General features: G+C 41.9%; 1 protein-coding gene across 2 annotated transcripts in view; it reads right to left on the bottom strand.

Moving 5' to 3' along the window:
* LOC148353279 (neuropilin-2-like) overlaps positions 1-22,471 on the bottom strand; it is a 175,978-nt gene that overhangs the window by 45,810 nt on the left and 107,697 nt on the right. For both annotated transcript variants that reach the window (XM_088353589.1, XM_088353590.1), the window contains exons 10-12: positions 21,579-21,752; positions 20,335-20,479; positions 2,006-2,080 (exon numbers count right to left, since the gene is read on the bottom strand). In XM_088353589.1, the coding sequence (XP_088209715.1) occupies positions 2,006-2,080; positions 20,335-20,479; positions 21,579-21,752 (394 nt within the window). The remainder of the gene's footprint in view (positions 1-2,005; positions 2,081-20,334; positions 20,480-21,578; positions 21,753-22,471) is intronic.

Genomic DNA, 22,471 nt, shown 5'->3' with positions numbered 1-22,471 from the left:
TGGTTTGCTTAACTTGTTTGGCAGTTTGGGCATTTGGGTTGGCCATGGTCAAGTTTTTTTGTGTGTTTTTTGCTACTTTTTTCATTTTTTCCTTTTCTTTGTTTTTGTATGTGTTTGTCCCGCCTTTGGTCACCCCTCTCTAGTGATATGACCAGGGTAGATAGATAGATAGATAGATAGATAGATAGATAGATAGATAGATAGATAGATAGATAGATAGATAGATAGATAGATAGATAGATAGATAGATAGATAGATAGATAGATAGATAGATAGATAGATAGATAAAAAGATAGATAGATAGATAGATAGATAGATAGATAGATAGATAGATAGATAGATAGATAGATAGATAGATAGATAGATAGATAGATAGATAGATAGATAGATAGATAGATAGATAGATAGATAGATAGATAGATAGATAGATAGATAGATAGATAGATAGATAGATTCCAATTTTGTTGTACCTTGTATAATGACAATAAAGACTATTAATTCAGCTGCAATTATATGTTCTGTGTTTTTATCAGTAGGTCTTTAGTTATTATTTTGTTACAGTTTCAGTCGGTAGGTGAGTTTGACCCTTTATCGGTTTTCACTTTATGGTGGGTTCTGGGACCCATTAACCACAATAATAATTTATCACTGGGAAACACTACCTTCATTTTGCAGGCTAATAACACATTCCCACGATTGATACCTAATTCTTGCACTCACCCACATTTCACAAAACACTGTTCAGGTGTAGCAGCAGTGTCTGCGTCATTTTTAAGAAAAGTTGTAGAGAAACATGGGAACAATGTCAAGCATTTACAAATACTTCACCCAAAAATCAATTTCAATCTTTTAAGAACACACAACATTAAATTTCAAGCATTTGAAAATGATTTCAGGCAACCGTACGAACCCTGCAGAAATTGCGGTTTAATGGATACTCAGTACTTATAATTGGAGATAATCAAATTCAGAAAGTAAATAAATAATATAAAATGCACGCCATTTTAAATGCAATAATATACTATAATCCAGTGAGATTACTTCCCATACAGAAGCTGCCCATCGAGTCGGTGTATGTGAATGCTCGTGTGTGCTTAAGCGGATGTGCGGTCTGGTGGCTGTTAGATCTTAATTTCACTCACGCAGAGCTTCATCGGGGACTTTTGATTCCAGCGGACTTCAAAGGCCAAAAGCCCAGTGGTGCACAATGACATCAACAGATTGACCTTAAATGCAGCCTTGTATGGGCTGCTTCCATAAATGTGTACTGTAGAGCAGTGGTTCTCAACTGATCTGACTTTAGGACCCTCAATCCCTACCGACAGACAAGCTGCGACCCAAATTAAGAAAACATTCCACTTCTCCAAATTATCAAATGAAAGGATTGTGCACTTTAACAGCTGAGATAGTAGAATATACTCAACTTTCTTTTTTTAAAAAGTAAAACGACCAGCAAAACCAGACAACCATATATCCTGCCATATAAACTTACATCGATATAAGCGACACCCTAAAACTGCTTTAAAATTGTCACATGCTTAAAATAGTAATAACCTAAACAACAATACCGGTAATTATTAAATTATGTAGAATAATACAGATTAATATACAGGTAAAAAACAAAAATTATACCATTTTAAATAATTTACCGTACCTTCCAGCAGCGCTTTTTTTGCAATAATTTTCTTCCTTGACTCGATCATTATTGTCACTGTTCTTAACTTTTCCACTCCCTTATCACTAACTTTCTTGGAACTCATTATTATGGACAGAAAGAGGAAATAAGACAAAAAAAATCACAATAAAATGAGATGTGGTCCCTCACAAACACATGGATTGACTGAACAGGAATAAGAGATCCAGCAAAACATTATCGCTATCTACTGTGCAATTTACCTTCTTTTTTTTCTTAGCATTATTTTAGCAGAGCAAGGGCCCGCGACCCACTTTTGGGACCTATCAGTTGAGAAACATTGCTGTAGAGTGTGTGTGTTTGTGTTTTTACCAGGTCTCATTGCTGCGGTGGAACGTTCCACCCTGGGCAACGTGGGGGTTGCAGTGTCAGGCACGGTCGTTGTTTCTGCAAACAAAGCGAAAAGACAAAAATGTGTAAATTAGTGTCCGTCACATGAATGCATGCCATAACCGAGCGCTGATACAATGACAATATTTGATATACAGATGTTTAATCTAAAACACAAACAAGTACACTCTGCAAAATGTAGCAGATCTGTTTGACAGATGCAAGACAGATTTTACTGCTGCGCTCTTCACTGTAGAGACAAGGTTTGTAAAACACACACGATAGACACAGCGACCTCGGTGTCAGCGGACGTCAGATAAATCAAAGAGCAGCGCAAACAGCAACACATTAGCTTGCAGGCTTTTTTCAGTAAACTGACCGTGATTACTACTTTCCCGTCGGTGCTTCTTTAAACTGCCGGCCGATGTTTAATCAGGGCGGTCTTTCACGGCCGCATAATTCCACTTATGTTTATCTGGTTCCGTCAGCCAAGAAAGCACTGTGTCCTATCTTTTGTCTTTGACTCCTCAAATCATAATACTTCATACTGTACACGGAAAGTTAAGTGTAAACCACTTGGTCTTTGGCTCCCAGAGAAATGCTGAAAGTGATCTGTTGGTATCTACAAGGTGGCTAATTTAGTTGTTTTGTTAAAATAGCATCTGCACCAAGCTCAGGTGTTCTCAAATAGTTGTATTTGAGATACAAATAGTGTAACTGTCAAAGAGGGCACGACCGTGTTTGGCTTCAGTGAACTGTTTAACTTTCACAAAAACAAAAATTAATCTTTCATCTTTCATTTATGTGTTAAATTGTGTTAATTTGCAGCAGCTAGATCGTTTTAAATGTTTGGGTTCGTATTTGGCAACAGGTGGTGGTTGGGGAGAGTATTTTTAAAACACGATACTTTCACTTGAGTAGATTTGTGAAGAAGAAACTGTACTCTTACTCCACTACAGGATCCTCCCAAATCTCCCAAAAGTTACTCAAGTAAATGTGATGTACTAAAGGTAACTCATAACTACCCAACTCTGGTCTCTACACGAGTAAACTGTCGCTCGCCTGCTCAGATATGAGCACACGATAATTTGCTGCCGGCATCTGACATTAAGCTCTTTTAATTTGGTGCCCTTTACCTCTGTAATTACACCCCCCTCGAGGAAAGAGGAAATAGGCAGACAGACGCGAGGACATGAAAGACGTCGCATCGCTCCACTTTTTTTCCCGCTGCCTTTTAAAAGAATGACCCCACGCCGCGTTTGCTTCACTCTCTATGTCTGTTTTGTCTTTGGGTTCCTTTCATCAATTGGCACAGTGGTTCTCAACTGTTGGATGGGGACCCAAAAGTGGGTCGCTGGTCGGTTTTCAGTGGGTCGCAGGCTTTTGCCTTAGTAGTGCTAAGAAAAGAAAAAAGATCAAATGAGAGCAAATGGGACTACTTAACAGTAGATGGCAATAATACCTTACAGATGCGACTTGACACTCACCATTTCACACCACAGAAAAACCAGTAAAGTTTATTTACAAATGTTGGGCACGGCCACATGCCGATACAAGGGAGAATATATCAGATTTGGATTTTCTTATATTGAACACAAAGCTACTTAAGTAAGATGTTTTGGGTATCATTCAAAATGTATGTTTGTAATTTTTGACCACTAGATGTCGCTGTGTTGCATAGTGCAACCGAAAACAAGTATGGAAAAGCACAAGGATAAATACAAACAACCCAAACTCAGAAGTGGCCAGAAGTAATAAATTTTCTTCAATTTTTTTTCCCCAGCCCAGAAAAGAAAAAGAAAATGAAAGAAAAAGAAAGTAGGAAAGGAAAGAAACGTAGAATAAAACAAAAAATGATAAAGAAAGAAAATAATATTGAAGACAAAAAAGAAATATGAGAAGAAAGTAGAGAAGACAAAAATAAGAAAATATGAAAAAAGGAGGAAAAGGAATGATTAAAAGAGAATAAAGGGAAAAAAAGAAAAACAGAAGAAAAACTGGATAAAGGGAAGAATAATAAGAAAAAAAGATACTAAAAAATAGGAAAAATATAAAAAAAAAGTGGAAAAAAAGAAGTGGAGAAATGGAGTGAACAAAAAGGGAAAAAGCAAGATGAAAAGAAGTAAAAATAATTATTGTTTTTTTTTTGTGGGTGTACCGGTAGCAGCAAGAATGACGACAATGATGTCAGATTTTCAATCGATACATTTGAAAAGTGGACATTTTTTCTTGATGCGGGTTAGGATAAAATTAAAGGGAGGGTGTTAGGTCCCCAAATTAGACCAGTTGAGAAACACTGACTGACTGGTTATCTTTTCTCACAACCAGATATAAATATCAGTCGATCAACGTCCATCCATCCATCCATTATCTGTACCGCTTATCCTCAGTAGGGTCGCGGGGGTGCTGGAGCCCATCCCAGCAATCATCGGGCAGTGGGCAGGGGACACCCTGAACTGGTTGCCAGCCAATCGCTGGGCACACAGGGACAGACAATTTGCTCGCTCATTCACACATAGGGACAATTTGGACCGGCCAATCCACCTGAAATGCATGTCTTTGGAATGTGGGAGGAAACCGGAGTGCCCGGAGGAAATCCATGCAAGCACAGGGAGAACCTGCAAACTCCGCACAGGAAGGTTGGTAGCTGGATCTGAACCCATGACCTCAGAACTGTGCCGCACACGCGCTAACCACCGCGCCGCCGTGCTGCCCGCCGATCAACGTATTTATGATATTTTTTTCCCCATATACAGATCATTATTTGGCGAGCAAAGCAGGAAAAGTCATGTGACCTGAAGTAAGAAACAGGTGTTGGGTCCTTACCAGACACACACACACACACACACATCATCGGGCCGCATTCTAAAGCTGCTGACTAAGCAGCCTGAGGCAAAAACAGAGAGACCAGAACTGTTCAATTATGGAAAGAGCTCTGGATATAAATCTACCTCTGTCTGTCTAAATAATGACTACCTTATTCTATGTGTGTGCATATGTGTGTGTGTCCCAAAAAGGAGTGAACTGATAGTGACATTAGGGAGGGGATTTCCTTTTGAATGATTTTTGTGTAGGTGGCATCACCACCATTAACAGCCATCTGCTTTTGTTGTTGTGCCTTTGACCCGTCATCTGTAATTCATCAAAGGTATTCTTGTCAAGGGAGAAAATAAGTAATTAGTTATAGTTACTCACCACTTCTATCCAAAAAGTAACCAAATTAATCCAGAGTAAATGTAACCAGTTACGAGGAAAAGTAAGAATTTCTGTTACTTTAAAAATAAGTTGATGTATGTCAAATAATTTGAATTTTTCTGAGTAAATTCGAAACATCGCGTTTACTTGTAGAGATGAGAATTTGGAAAACGGATACATTTTTTGTTTGTTTTCAGCTTGACTCACCCTTTTGGGTCCCAAACAGCCCTTTAGGTTGTTTTTGTCGCTTTAATCCCTACATTATCAATTATTATGTAACACAATGCATATAATGACTTGAAAAGGGGGGGAAAATAAAGAAAACAATTGAAAGGAAGAAAGAAAAGGAAAAATACAATAACAAAGGGAAAAAAGAGACTAAAGTAGAAGAACAAAACTTTATATAAACATATTAACGCTGAAAAACACAGAAAATATAATCAAAATGTTTGTGAATCAACAAAAAAAAAGCTAAAATACAAAACAATTGTAACCGTTTTTTTGCTCAACAAATTTATGGTCAACAACACGCAAACCCACCCCAAAATGGATATTGATCAATAACCTGGGAAAAAAAGGCGTCTCAGAGGGACCCGGCTGTTGATTGGTGGGAAGCCGGTTCCCTTCGTTCTCTTCCAAGAGCCGGCTCATAGAGACATTTTGTCCGTGAACGACACAAGCCGGGTACACACGACTCAGCCCTCATTCACATTTTCTTGCATTAGTAAATCCTATATTTGTAATCACTATCTAACTATAAGGTATTTACTATTTTATCATTGTATCTGCAAATTGTCATACTGGTTTCTATTGCCATTTTAAAATCAACCTTCATGTGAGGTTAGTTTGTTTGTTCCTAGTTTCTTTGGTAGTTTACGCCATACATTTTTCCCGGTCCATGTTTGGTTTATGTTTGTGAATTTTTTTGGGACATTTTGGTTAGTTGTTTTTTGCCCCCTTTTTCAGTTGTTGCTATGATCCTAGTTTTGTTACGATATGTAATTCCTTGTTTTGAGCACCCCTGCCTCTAATTTCTTCCTCCTGCACATGGGACCATCTATCACAAACCTTAATAAAAGAGTTGTTTTCATTGTCATGCTTTTTGCGTTATATGAGTCTTTCTGGACGACGTTCTGTTTTCTCAAACCTCTAACATTGGTTTATCTCATCGAGTAAATATAGTGTGATCACGTAATAAAATGTAATACGTTTTCTTATGTCACTTGTATAACCTGAGGGTCAAGTCAAGTCATGTTTATTTGTATGGCCCTTAATCACAAAGAGTCTCAAAGGGCTGCACAGACCACAGATTATTGCAAACCATAGACTGTTATTACACCATCCACTGATCTAGAACCTACATGAGGGCAAGGACAAACTCAAAAACCTCAACACGAGGAAAATGAAAAAACCTTGAGAAGGGACTGCACATGAGGTAATCCCCCCTCCAGGGTGACCAGGCTGCAATGGATGTTGCAATAACAAATAATAAACAGATATTGTCAACATAAAATATAGGTTATTCATATGCTATGGAATAGAAGTGTGTTTTAAGCTTAGATTTAAACATTTCCACTGAAGTTGCAGATCGGGGAAGAGCATTCCACAGCACCGGGCCCCAAATGGAGAACGCTCTCGAACCTACGGTTCTCTTCTTGGCTCTTGGGATCACTAGTAGACCAGCATTTTCAGAGCGAAGGTTCCGGACCGGAACATAGCGGGAAATTAAGCTAGTGGTTAGGTTTTGGACCTCTGACCGCCACAAGCCAGTGTTTGATTCCCGGTGCACACAATGTCTTGCGAGTTTGGTTGGTATCATTTTTTGACTGATCAATTATTTCACTAATGTATAGTAGCTCTTACTGTAGCTTTAATTTCATGCACCTCATAGTGCAGTACGCATTTATATATTAAAAAATATGACAAAACACTTTGGGGGTGCGGCTTATAATCTCGTGCACTTAATAGTATGGTAAAAAATGTAAAAGGAATGAAATCAAAACAGCTGCAATATGAGAGTAATAGTTTTTAGCCTAGTCATCAGTAATTTTGAAAAATTGGCAAATTGTTTAGGTGATTATGAATTCAAAATATGAGTCCTAAACAGTTGGGTAGATGAGTACAAGTGTATTAATGACTGGAAGCCATTAAATCTGCCCAGATTATAATGAGAAATCCATCAGTGTGTTTAAAAAAAACAAAAACTAACAAGCCCTATGATGTTCCAAGAGAAGACTCTACAAGTACAACGCTGAATTGTTCACTGGCCCATTGTGTAGCACAAAGTAATCGTCACTTTAAGTGTCTTGCTCACAATCAAGATAATAAGATGCTTCTAGCAGAGAATGTCTAACAATCACTGAGAACCGCAGGAAATGAGCTGGAGTGTTGCAGAAACCATTACGCTAAGTATGCTATTGAGCAAGGGTGGCTTTTTTACAGCGACTGTCAATCACATTTAAACAAGGATATAGCCTTAACTCTATTACTTTCTTACCTGACTTTTATGATTGAGTTACTTTATTAATAAATCAATTTGTGGCGGCTAATTTATTCTTAATCTGAAATATTTCAACTTTGAATTAAAGAACTCTGGCAACAGTTTGAAAATTAAAGAGGTTGATGTTAATGGTTGATACCGACAAAATCCTACCCTGTTTTAACACTGGCCCTTACTAGACGGACAGACCAACAGACGGGCGGACGGACGGACAGACATGTATAAAATCCAGGATAGTTTTGTTCAAAAAGACCCAATGAAATTTGTCATTTTATTTTGAAGTTCCAATACTTGCCATTCTAAAAACTAACCTGAGAGTATTGTCTGTGTATAACTAAACTGGCCCCTAAATTTTGAGTTAATTTGTTCAGAACAATTCCAACATTTAGATCAAATTGATCAAAAATAGTGGATTGGTCCATATTTGACCAAAGTCGGGCATTTTTTTAATTCAAGTGTTATAACAGGAAAAGTTGTCAACAGTGCTCTTTTGTATCTATATAATTAAATGGACTTTACTTCAGGGTTTCAAACCTTTTTCATGGCCAAATCCAAGCACTTTTGACGACTTTCAAAGTAATTTTTTCGAATTCTCCAGTTCCATTAAAAGAAATAAATCCAGAGTGAATTGTGTACTTTGCAGATCCACAAATATATCTGCGGTTTACATATGCAAGTTTTAATCTTGCGAGGCTATTTATCAAGACATATGCTTTTTAGACCATGAGTAAATTGTGAATATATTTGTGGATCTGAACAATAAATAATAAATAAACACTGTGAAACAAACCTCTCCCCATGTACCATTATTGCGCAGGCTCTGTTTTATCACTGAGGCAGATGTAATCATGAAAAGAGCCATATATGGCTCTCAAGCCACAGGTTCCTGCCCCCTGATTCAGAGTATCTGCTGTACCACTCTCATAAAAGACGATTCGAAACATATCTTGATACATGAAAAGTGATGCTGTTAGAGCTCGCAAGGATTGGTCTCGGTTTGCCATATTAAAAAAGATTTTCCAATGAAAATTGTTTTTCTTGAGATTCTGACGGATACAACATTAACAGGCACATACCATGTTGCATGTGATTGGTGAATCAAAGTTAAAAAGGGCAACACGGAAAAAACTCCGTAAAGACAAAAAGGCTAAAAGTCCTTACGAGTAATGAGGCCCAGAGAGAAGGGAAGGTGTGGAGGTTAGGGTATGGGTGTGTGGGGTTGTTACAGGAGCCTTGGCAGAGATTGGAGTGATTACGGCCTTGTGATGAAAAGGGAATGCAAAGGGAGGGCCAAGAGTTAGAGCGAGCAAAGCCACACACATTTAAGGGCTCGACCTCCTACACTGACATTGGTTTCCATTGCCTCTTGTGTGTTTATAACTGTTTCCATACAGCAGCTCCCATCTTTGACTTAAAGTAATCTGCTTGAGCCCGATGACCATGCATCACAATTTTCATAAATACAGCCCTCAAAATAATGTCCAGAGGTGGTCCTTTCGTTCGTACCAATGGGTACGCTTGCTATACTGACAAATGACTAGAAATGTTAATAAAACAAAATCAACTAGTGTTTTCACATTTGTAATATATTCATCATTAATTTATTCAATGCCAGATAAATGGGAAGTGCTAGTGGCAGTCAATTGTTGCCATTTTGAATCATTTTTAAAGTCATTATTATTGTTATTTTTCGTTAGAAATAAATGATGTTTCTAGATTTTACCATTGCTGAATTTCTTGAAACTACTCCTTTCCAAGACAATTCTCGATGTGTGGAAGAAGATCTGATCAAAACTATCATCTTGTGGTAATTTATCATACTGAGATCATTACCAGAGGCTTGATACTTACTGGTCAGCCATGCCAAAGCCTTAAAAATACTTAAAAAAAAAAAAATAGAAAAAAAAAAAATAAAAATAAAAACATATTTTTACATTTTGGAACTCAGTGACATTGTTTCTGAAAACACATGTTATGGCACTTAATTCGTTAGCCGGGTCAAGCAAAAGACAGATCACTCATTCACCAATGATGGTATTCAAGATTGAAGGGCAAATGACCATCAGTACCAATGAAATGCAAACTTCTGTCTCTTAGTACTAAAAAAGTGATAATAATGTAAGCTTATTCAAAATAAAGTATGTACGGACGATGATGTAACAGACCCATTTTGTAAAAGCCCTCTTTGATAGTTTAATTAAGAAGAAGACTGATAGTGTTACAATTAGTTCAATTATTATTATAAATTGCTCCCATTTTTTGTGAAACTACATCCTCTAAAGTCTTCAACAGAATAGTGAGTTAGAACCAGCAGAAAGACAAGCTGTAGTTGTGAATATTTTCCAGGCTGAGGCTACATTCCAGCAATCACATGCATATATCTGGAATTGAGCCATGTCTCACATGTGAAAGCTATCAGTGATGGTAGAGGCACACACACTCATACAGAGCTCATTTTTGAATATAACGTGTATGTGCCTATTGAATGTCATATACAATTACAATACTCATTAAAAGCTAGATGTTATTTAACCTTTATTTTGACAACATGGTAGGAGTTTGACCAATGCTCCCTGAACAAAGCAATCAGTGCAGGGCCCGTGACGAGTTGTCTTTTCTGATTTACCAATCGAGAGTAATATTCCTAGTAGTCATAGAACAAAACCACTATATATGGGAAAACATTTTTCGAAACTCTTAACAACAAAACAGACATTGTAATCAAGACCTTTGACAAAAAGCAGCATTTATTGCGATTGTAATCAGAATGGTCTATATATATTTGGTACTAATGCACATATACAAGGTTCATTATGAAATGAGTTGTCAGAATATACTGTATATTTTTAGCGGGCATCTCTTTATGTCTCTTGTTGGCTAAACCGGTCTTAGTAATAGTAAGCTAGAATAAGGCTGCTAGCAACAACGCTAAAACATATTTCCCATTTTTTAGATACACAAAAAGAAGGTTAAATAACATGTAGCTTTTATGAGTGGGCATGACAGCAGGCAAGAAAAAAACATATAGAGTCATCAACACAGCCAAAGAGATCATGGGTGCTCTCTTCCCAGTCTAGAGGACATTGCAGGCTTGTGATACCGTAGCAGAGTAGTCAACATTATATAAGACACTTTACATCACCTCCTCAAAACAAGGAGAAACAGGCTCAGAGACAGCATTTCCCCCAGGGCCATCACCACCCTAAACAAGCGCACAAAACTTTGTAAACATATCTTGTGACTCATTTATTCTTATTTATTTTTCGTTGCTGAATGTTATTGCATCAAACAGTGAAAATATTTATCTTGTGACTTATTTCCGTTTTTTTTTTTTTGTTGCAGTTAACTGTTATTCTTTTCATTGCACTGTTACAATGCACTATTCTTTTTATTCACAAAATTTTCGCTATCATTATATTTTAGGCCAGTCTCCAAGCACTATGTTAAAAAAAATGTCTGCCTTTTATCCTGATAGTTTTTTTAATCTTTTTCCTCATCTTTAAGGCTTTGTTACATGTTTACCCTGGAGTGCCATGCATAATCTCATTGCATAAAATAGTTCACAATCAAGACAATTCAATCTAACCTTACAACAGTTTATCAGCAAAGGGACATTGACGAACCCAATTAAACTTGATTTGGTCATTCAGTGACTAATGTTATTGTGAATAGCAGACGTGGATGCTTTGTGTGAGTCCTTTCTCTAACATTAATGGTTTTTAATATGATTCATGTCTATTGGCAGTGTAATGTATTACAAGTGACGCCCAAACTCAATCCCCTCCCCATTTTTAATACTGTGATATCCCTCAAATGGTTTTACCATCACATCTTTCAACTGAAACAAAAGTCTACGCATTTAGACAAGAATAAATGTGTTCACACAAACAGGTGTCATGTGTATGTACATATTCGCCTGTCAGCCTGCCAAAAACAAGGAGCGGCGCAAAAGTGATACAGATGTTCTGCTTGCCGGAGCATTTCAATCACAACCAAATCTGGCAGCTTGCAGTATTCTAAATTACATGTTCCTTAATAGCTTCCATGGATGATGAAAATGAGTCCTGCAAAAATAATATTCTGGCTCTTGTCTCATTTTCTACAAGCGTGCGTTTGGTATAATAATGAGATACTAAACGACACTAGTCTAAATGACACCGATCTGCGCACCCACTAAGAACCACGTATGCGTAACATGCACATTGCTCGAATGTAATTGGATGCAAAGGATTGTTTTAAACCAGAAAATTGTTTTGCTACCCTGAGGACAAAAAGGCACCTAATTGTGACATATGTAAACAAAACAGCTGAAAACAATAAGGACATGCAACTGCTTTAGGGCTTTTATGAATGCTATTTGAGATGCAATCATCAATCGCACTATTGGGTGTTGTGAAATGAAAACCTTCGAATCTAAAGGGTGATGCGCGTTGTTTGAAGTGTCCTTAGAAAGTTGAAAGTTGAATATTTTCTCTTTTAAGTATGGTTTAACAATTCGCAACAGAGTTGAAAGAGCCCTGATGCCAGGCATGTCTGAAGTCTGGCCCGAGGGCCAGTTATGGCCCGTGGGCAAATTTTTACTGGCCTGCAGCCTCTGTCATAAAATAATAATACCAGACCCGTGAGTAATGTTGACCGCAGTATAAAATAAACGTGTATACACAAAAAAAAACAATCAACATTTCATCAGATGATGGCAGTAGCTATTTGGCCAGCTCACACTGTTATTTGCTGTTAAAAGTGTCAATAAAATATTTCAAACCAAAAAAAACCATTTCCTTGTCTTTCTGTAAAAAAAATATCCCACCACTAAGTAAAAAAATAAAGTTGACTGTGAGGGCTGCTGCCTCAAGAACAAGTGGAAATTGGAGTAAAATCCAAAACAACTGCATCTCCTTACCGATAATTTGCCCAGAGACTGTGGCTGTTTTCAAAGAATATAACATGAAGAGGCCCTGCCGGGCCAAACATGCTGACTAGGACAAGCTAACTGAGCCCATCCCAGCAATCTCCGGGCAGTGGGCAGGGGACACCCTGAACTGGTTGCCAGCCAACCGCAGGGCACACGGGGACAGACAACTCACTCGGTTAGTCACACCTAGGGACAATTTGGACCGGCCAATTCACCTGAAATGCATTTCTTTGGAATGTGGGAAGAAACCCGAGAGCCCAGAGGAAACCCACGCAAGCACAGGGAGAACCTACAAACTCCGCACAGTAAGGCCGGTAGCTGGATTTGAACCCACGCAGGAGGTTCCCAAGGCCTCAGAACTGTGCCGCACACGCGCTAACCACTGCGCCGCCGTGCTGCCCCTAAGGTTATCTTAACAGTAACCATGGTTCCACTGTTCAAAAAAATAACAAAACAAATTTGGGAGCAGTAGATAATCCACATGTATTTTGTATATTTTTATCTTGAAAAGATGAAGTGTGCAGCACAAACAAGCAAAAACTACCATTGCGGTTTTGTCAACGTGGTGTTCTCTTTGCATGCATCTGTAACAAAGACTTTGGTGTTTATGGGAGAGTGGCCCTCGCCTTGGATGTTGTTTTATTTGCTGTTGCGGTCGCATATGTAAACAGCTGTGTTCAACAGACTGAAGCTGATAAACACTGTTGAATATTTTACCCCTTTGGCACAGACATACACAATGCCAAATAAAAATAAGAAGTGGAGAAACTATGTCAACCATAGCAGCAAAGCCATGGGAACATTTTTGTTTTAGTTTTAAAAATGAATTGCTATTGAGCCATTCAGTAAGTAGTTAAATTAAGATCAGAATATAATAGATTTGTAAGGCTATGAAAACGTACACAGGAACCAGAATATGCACTTCTTTGGACTGCTGACCTCACGCTTCAGGGTTAATCCTATTATCAAAAGAATTCTCATTTATGTGTCATATTCGGTTTATCTCATTTGGATCATCCGCATGCTTTAATTTTTCTTCGGGAATTAAATTTTTTGTCCTTTGTTGACGCCAATATGACCCTTGGTTTTGTAGTTTACGGAGCCCGTAACCTGTGACTGGCTGTAAACAGGTTCAGGGTGTCCCCTGCCCACTGCCCGAAGATAGGTGGGATAGGCTCCAGCGCCACCGCGACCTACTGAGGATAAGTGGAGCAGATAATGGATGGATGGATCCCTTAACGACCAGTCTGTGCTTGCTCAAGTAAAGCCCCTACGACTCTGGCCGTCATAGGGTGGCCTTTTTTGGGGTACCGGTTTCCATGGTTACCAGTAGCAGGAGAAACCTCCTGACCTGACTCAGATGTAGTCGTTTATTTTTGCTGTTAAGCTGATTGAACAGCTGAATTACACAAAATGTTAATCATGCTAAAAGCAGTGACAACGAAATGACCGAATGGAGAATCATTTGTGCCGCTCGCTCATATTGGCCTGGGAGTACAATTGATCGGGGTCAATGTAGTTTAAAATGCAGTTTGATGAAGGCTATGGAAGTCTTAATTTCTTTTGTCTGCCTGAGACAATTTTGGGAGCAATCATTAGTGCAGTATGGCCATCTTCATGTGAAAAATTTTACTGACCCTTCAGACCAAAACAAACTATACACGCCAATTGGATAACCAGCCTGACGTGAATTGATTGAATTCCCTGCTCTCTTAATTTTATGTGTTAAAAAAAAAAATGCCAGTTATATTTAGACTAATTCCAGAAGCAATATACAAGCACAACTTGAAACATATGAATCACAGCAACGAAGCAGACCTTTCGGGCAAGGAAGAACAACAGTATGGTAATTTATTGATTGCGATAGGTGACATGGATGAAATCATTAGTTATCTAATCCAAAGGTTCAAATGCATAAAACAGTGTTTCTTTGCTAGATGCCCCACGCATATTTTTACTAAACCACTTGTTTACTCTTGTCACTCACTCGTAAATTTCTATTTTGTGAAAAAAAAAAGAAAAAAAAAAAGAAACTGAATTCTGATCCTAATGTAATTGTTGTTTTCTATATCACCCTAATTTATTTCAGGTTTAAAACAATCCAAAAATGAATTGACAAAACAATGCTGTATCAGAGGCAATGTCAATGATGTGAAAATGCTAGTGAAGTTGCTGTTGCCACGCCTGGAGCTCTGATCACATCCAGAAGGTTAACATCTGGCAGGCAGACCCAAAACGGCTATTAAACAACTGCAATAGTCAAGAGATAAATTTGTATCATGATCTTGGTTGTAACCTCGGCAAAAAAGATGTCAGGCTATAACTCGATGCAGCAAATGAAGTGAAACTGAGAGAAAATATGGATTTAGTCCTCCCCTTGTTTGATTGAGCTCACCTGGAATGATAAATCATCTACAAAATGTTGTGCCGTTGGGGATTTTGGTTCATTCATGCAGAGCAACTTTTATTACATCAGCAGTAATGATTCCGATAGAACAGTTGAACAAGAGGACCAGCTGTGTCATAAATGCAGTTCATCCGAAGGGTGCGTTGTAGGTTTCGGGCTGAGTTTCCTCATGTAACTCAGTCATTGTTGGGTGCACTCAGACACGGCCATACAACATCATAAAAAGAAAATTCACCAAACGTTTTTACTGAATTTTTGTATTATTAAAAGCACTGCATTACAACTTTTACAGGTATGGCCAATGCAAAACATTTAAACCAAGTGTTAAAACCAAAGGATGTCCCTTCTTTTCCTAGCACAAATAGGCTGTAGACCAGTTGTAACACATTTGGATTGTATGCTTCCCTGGAGGTCTTTGCATCTTCCTAACACTGTGTCACTCTCTAACATCAGTTAAAGCCAAATGCCACTTTACAGACATTGGTTTCCTTTGCAAGTCAGAATAACTTGGACAACTACTTATCCACTAAAGAAGGCTGATCGCTGTCTTTGATGAGCCTTTTGCAACACATTATTATATAATATTATATTGTATAGGGCAGTGGTTAGCGCATGTGCGGCACAGTTCATGTCATGGGAACCTCCTGCGTGGGTTCAATTCCAGCTCCAGACTTCCTGTGCGGAGTTTGTATGTTCTCCCCGTGCTTGCGTGGGTTTCCTCCGGGCGCTCCGGTTTCCTCCCAAATCCCAAAAACATGCATTTCAGGTGAATTGGCCGGTCCAAATTGTCCCTAGGTGTGAATGAGCGAGTGAGTTGTCTGTCCCCGTGTGCGATTGGTTGGCAACCAGTTCAGGGTGTCCCCTGCCCACTGTCCGATGATTGCTGGGATGGGCTCCAGCACCTCCGCGACCCTACTGAGGATAAGCGGTGCAGCTAATGAGATGAGATGAGATTATATGGTATAACAATAACAACTAAAATATTATTCTGACTTTTTTTCTATCCTGGACAACAAAACTTGCACTCACGTCACATAGCAACATACACATTTGAGAGAGAAAGTAGTGAATTTCATCCATCCATCCATCCATCCATTGTCTTCCGCTTATCCGAGGTCGGGTCGCGGGGGCAGCAGCGTTAAAAGGGAAGCCCAGACGTCCCTATCCCCAGCCACTTCCTCCAGCTCATCCGACGGGACCCCGAGGCGTTCCCAAGCCAGCCGAGAGACATAGTCTCTCCAACGTGTCCTGGGCCGCCCCCGGGGCCTCCTGCCGGTGGGACATGCCCGGAACACCTCCCGAGGGAGGCGTCCAGGAGGCATCCTTATTAGATGCCCGAGCCACCTCAACTGGCTCCTCTCAACGCGGAGGAGCAGTGGCTCTACTCCGAGTCCCTCCCGGATGACTGAGCTTCTCACCCTATCTCTAAGGGAGAACCCAGCCACCCTGCGGAGGAAACTCATTTCGGCCGCTTGTATCCGGGATCGAGTTCTTTCGGTCATGACCCAAAGTTCATGACCATAGGTGAGGGTAGGAACGTAGATGGACTGGTAGATCGAGAGCTTTGCCTTTCGGCTCAGCTCCCTCTTCACCACGACAGACCGGTACAGGGTCCGAATGACGGCAGACGCTGCACCGACCCGTCTGTCGATCTCCCGTTCCATCCTACCCTCACTCGTGAACAAGACCCCAAGATACTTGAACTCCTCCACTTGGGGCAAGACCTCCTCCCCGACACGGAGGGAGCATACCACCCTTTTCCGACTGAGAACCATGGCCTCGGACTTGGAGGTGCTGATCCCCATCCCGGCCGCTTCACACTCGGTTGCGAATCGCTCCAGCGAGAGCTGAAGATCACGGGCTGAGGAAGCCAACAGCACCACGTCATCTGCAAAAAGCAGTGACGCAATGCTGAGGCCCCCAAACCGGACTCCATCCCCGCCAAGGCTGCGCCTAGAAATTCTGTCCATAAAAGTTATGAACAGAATCGGTGACAAAGGGCAGCCCTGGCGGAGCCCAACCCTCACCGGGAACGAATCCGACTTATTGCCGGCAATGCGGACCAGACTCTGGCACCGGGCATACAGGGACCGCACAGCCCGGATAAGACTGTGCGGTACCCCATACTCCCGAAGCACCCCCCACAGGGCCTCCCGAGGAACACGGTCGAATGCCTTCTCCAAGTCCACAAAACACATGTAGACCGGACAGGCAAATTCCCATGCACCCTCAAAGACCCTGAAGAGTGTATAGAGCTGGTCCAGTGTTCCACGGCCAGGACGAAAACCACACTGTTCCTCCTGAATCCGAGATTCGACTTCCTGGCGGACCCTCCTCTCCAGTACCCCTGAATAGACCTTACCAGGGAGGCTGAGAAGTGTGATTCCCCTGTAGTTGGAACACACTCTCCGGTCCCCCTTCTTAAAGACGGGAACCACCACCCCAGTCTGCCAGTCCAGAGGCACTGTCCCCGATGTCCACGCGATGTTGCAGAGGCGCGTCAACCATGACACGCCCACAACATCCAGAGCCTTAATGAAGTCTGGGCGGATCTCATCGACCCCCGGGGCCCTGCCACCGAGGAGTTTTTTGACAACCTCGGTGACTTCAACCCCAGTGATACGAGAGCCCAACCCAGAGTCCTCAGGCTCTGCTTCCCCAGAGGAAGACGTGCCGGTGGAATTGAGGAGGTCTTCGAAGTACTCCGCCCACCGATTCACAACGTCCCGGGTCGAGGTCAGCAGCGCCCCATCGGCACTATACACAGTGTCGATGGCACACCGCTTCCTCCCCCTAAGACGTCGGATGGTGGACCAGAATTTCCTCGAAGCCGTTCGGAAGTCGGCTTCCATGGCCTCGCCAAACTCCTCCCATGCCCGAGTTTTTGCCTCGGCAACCGCCAAAGCCGCATTCCGCTTGGCCAGCCGATACCTGCCAGCTGCTTCCAGAGTCCCACAGGCCAGGAAGGCCCGATAAGACTCCTTCTTCAGCTTGACGGCATCCCTCACCGCCGGTGACCACCAACGGGTCTGAGGGTTGCCACCGCGGCAGGCACCGACTACCTTGCGGCCACAGCTCCGATCAGCCGCCTCGACAATGGAGGCGCGGAACATGGTCCACTCGGACTCAATGTCCCCCGCCTCCCTCGGGACATGGGCGAAGTTCTGCCGGAGGTGTGAATTGAAACTTCTTCTGACAGGAGATTCTGCCAGCCGTTCCCAACAGACCCTCACAACACGCTTGGGTCTGCCGGGTCGGGCCGGCATCTTCCCCCACCATCGAAGCCAACTCACCACCAGGTGGTGATCAGTTGACAGCTCCGCCCCTCTCTTCACCCGAGTGTCCAGAACATGCGGCCGCAGGTCCGACGAAACGATGACAAAGTCGATCATCGAACTACGGCCTAGGGTGTCCTGGTGCCAAGTGCACATATGGACACCCTTATGTCTGAAAATGGTGTTCATTATGGACAGACCATGACGAGCACAGAAGTCCAATAACGAAACACCACTCGGGTTCAGGTCAGGGGGGCCGTTCTTCCCAATCACGCCCTTCCAGGTCTCACTGTCATTGCCCACGTGAGCGTTGAAGTCTCCCAGCAGTACGAGGGAGTCCCCAGGGGGCGCGCTCTCAAGCACACCCTCTAAGGACCCCAAGAAGGTTGGGTACTCCGAACTGCTATTTGGTGCATAAGCACAAACAACAGTCAGGACCCGTCCCCCCACCCGAAGGCGGAGGGAGGCTACCCTCTCGTCTACCGGGGTGAACCCCAACGTACAGGCGCCGAGCCGTGGAGCAATTAATATGCCCACACCGGCTCTGCGCCTCTCACCACGGGCAACTCCAGAGTGGAAGAGAGTCCAACCCCTCTCGAGAGGACTGGTACCAGAGCCCAAGCCGTGCGTAGAGGTGAGTCCGACTATATCTAGTCGGAATTTCTCAACCTCACGCACCAACTCGGGCTCCTTCCCTGCCAGAGAGGTAACGTTCCATGTCCCAAAAGCCAGTTTCTGTAGCCGGGGATCGTCGCGCCAAGGACCCCTCCCTTGGCTGCTACCCAGCTCTCTGCGCACCCGACCCCTTTGGCCCCTCCTACAGGTGGTGAGCCCATGGGAAGAGGGTCCCACGTCGTCCCTTCGGGCTGTGCCCGGCCGGCCCCCGTGGGTAAGGGTCCGGCCACCAGGCGCTCGCCAGCGGACCCCACCTCCAGGCCTGGCTCCAGAAGGGGGCCCCGGTAACCCGCGTCCGGGCGAGGGAAATCGAGGACCAAAGTTTTCTCTCATCATTAGGGGTCTTCTGATCTGCGTTTTGTCTGGCCACTCACCTAGGACCTGTTTGCCATGGGTGACCCTACCAGGGGCTTAAAGCCCCCGACAACATAGCTCCTAGGATCATTGGGACACACAAACTCCTCCACCACGATAAGGTAGCAGATCAAGGAGGAGAGTAGTGAATTTCATTTAAACTAATTTTGTCTGGACCAAATTAATTAATTTGTTTAAATGAAAATAGGATCAGAACACTGGACGTGCCTTAAAATTGATACAATGACACAATTCTTATCATACATCCAACAAAAGCTTTAAACACACGTTCTTATTATATCAAACAAACATTGCAGGAGCGTTCACTGAGCTGCGTCCAAGCGTAGGGGAGCAAGGCAGTTGTCTCGATGCACTTTTTGGTGGAGGGGGGCGACAAATTGCTTTTGGGAAAACATTATAATGATGTTTTCTTTAGGTGTCGGGGGAGCTTCAAGATATTTTTTAATCCAACAGATCACATTTTCAAGGTTTGAATCCATGACTGTGTCTGTGAGTCACCTGGCACCCTAATGTTCTTATGTTAAAATCAAATACTTTATGTTCTGAAAGCAAAATATTTAAAAAGTCTCATCTCTCATCTCATCTCATTAGCCGTACCGCTTATCCTCATTAGGGTCGCGGGGTATTTAAAAAGTATCTAATATTTTTAAAAATATATTGGGGACGGGATTGACAAAGCCAGAAAGACACTTTCACTGAAGGCATTTAGCCAGGGATAGCTTTGAGCATAGATGTACACAGATGGCAACAACTGGTGGAAGCCCCCATGACCTAGACATGATAATCCATGTCCAGACCTGTCGCAGATGCCTATAGTGAACTAACTTAACCTAACTCACAATCTCGCAGAGGAAAGTAAAAGCTTGCAAAGATAAACACACACACTCTTAGTTTAGGCAAATACAAATATTAAAGGTTGGAAGATAAATAAAACACCAATTGTAAGTCATGTGTAGCCCTTTGTTATCTTACCTGGGAGGTCACAACCGAGGACTTCAATTCTCATGCCGATTCCAGCAGGTGACCACCTCTCAGGGAAAATTCTGATGTACTGAGTAATTATTTCATCAAAGCGACGCACCTCCGGCGTATCATAGTGGCTGTTGCCCTCGAAAATCTGTCAGACAAGGAAGAATGACAAGGGAGCGGTCAATGTATCTTCCGTAGAAATTCCCTTTGTAACGATGAGTCACAATACAATTGGAGGTTTTTCTGGTTTCCTGGAAGGAAATTTGGCAAAGCGAAACACTCCTGCTGTCTCAATTGAAAGGATCGGCAACAAGAAAATATGCCTCCAATGACAACAGACGTCGTTTGACTGTCAGCTGCTCAGACAAGATCCCTCTGCTATTTGCAATCAAACAGCATGTCTATAGATTCACAGCTATTTTGGAGAGTGCAGGTAAAACTGTCACGAGAAATAAAAGGTAAAATATCGCAAACGTCCTTCTTGATAGGCACGGTCCTGCGGATATTGATTCTTGGCAGAGCCTGACTCGGACCATAAAAATAACATCAGAGAGACTAAAGCTTTTTATTGTCAATCAAAGTGGCAAGACAGCTGCGATCCTGAGGAAAACAGCAATATTAACTTGATGAACAGAACTCTATCTTCTGTCCTACCCATATCCAAGATGAAAAAAGAATACAGACTGAAAACCGCACGATGGATTTCCCAGGTTGCTCATTTAAAAAGTCTGTAAGATGAAATGAAACAGTAGAAAAGACACACATTCTGTACTACTATTAAAGCTTTTAAAGATGCAGCTTCCTCAGTAAAAGGAGTTTTAGAGGCCCTCTCTCACGGTGCTGTCGACTGCCAGCAGTGTTGAGTGGTGATGCAGGACAGAAAATTTTTAATTACACCCATGAGAGCGGAGCAGGGGATGACTGAACGAGGGGAATGAAAGACAGACAAAAACAAAACGGTAGCTAATACATAAAATTCAATGATTAAATGGAATTATTAAGGCGCTAATTTATACCATTTTCCAAGAATTACACAGCAGAAACAAGAGAAGATTGTCACAAAACTCTTATGAGCTTCAAAGAAAATAAGTTAAACAGGTCCTTTGGGAGAGTTGAGCGTTCATTGACATTCAGTAGGATTATTGCTGTGGCAGACCAATAATCCCAGTTTAAAGATGATCAGTCTGCAAGAGTGCTTAAAGCTCACAACAGATGTAGTCAACTAACAGTCCATTATGACCCTTTACCTTTGCAAAGCCCGTCTTGCTGTCTGTGATGTATGTCCACTCTTTTCCATTAAAACTGTGAGCCAGTTTGTACTTCCGAACAAAGGCTCGGTTCTCCGCGCTGGTGCTGCCCTCCAGCCCTCTTGCACCCTGCGTGATGATGCCACGCACCATTTTGGGCATGCCGAGGTCCACCTGCAGGACAAACCATATTGAATGTCTTGTTAAATCGTGTTACAATGGCCTTTGTCATTCAAATTAATGTAGATTTATTTAACACTATTTCTTCAGTCACAAGAAGGCTTCATCTGTTTTAGACATTTTGACTGAATAAAAACCATGAGCAAAAATTGAATGGTTCGTTGAATGGTTCGTGGTTCTATCCATCCATTAAATGATCTTGTGAGAAAGAGAAAAGAAAAAAAGAAATATATATATATATATATATATATATATATATATATATATATATATATATATATATAGAAAGAGAGAGAGCACGGCAGCGCAGTGGTTAGCGCTTGTGCGGCACAGTTCATGTCATGGGAACCTGTCGTGGGTTAAAATCCAGCTCCAGACTTCCTGTGCGGAGTTTGTATGTTCTCCCCGTGCTTGCGTGGGTTTCCTCCGGGCACTCCAGTTTCCTCCGGGCACTCCAGTTTCCTCCCACATTCCAAAAAACACGCATTTCAGGTGAATTGGCCGGTCCAAATTGTCCCTAGGTGTGAATGAGCGAATGAGTTGTCTGTCCCTGTGTGCCCTGCGATTGGCTGGCAACCAGTTCAGGGTGTCCCCTGCCCACTGCCTGGAGATGGCTGGGATGGGCTCCGGCTCCCCCGCGACCCTAATGAGGATAAGCGGTACGGCTATATATATATATATATATATATATATATATATATATATATATATAT

This window comes from Urocampus carinirostris, chromosome 14, assembly GCF_059441175.1.
Source record: "Urocampus carinirostris isolate Australia breed hairy pipefish chromosome 14, RoL_Ucar_1.0, whole genome shotgun sequence".
Classification (NCBI taxonomy): domain Eukaryota; kingdom Metazoa; phylum Chordata; class Actinopteri; order Syngnathiformes; family Syngnathidae; genus Urocampus; species Urocampus carinirostris.
Note: the sequence above shows the minus strand (reverse complement) of the source record. Positions and strands in the feature narration are given on the sequence as shown.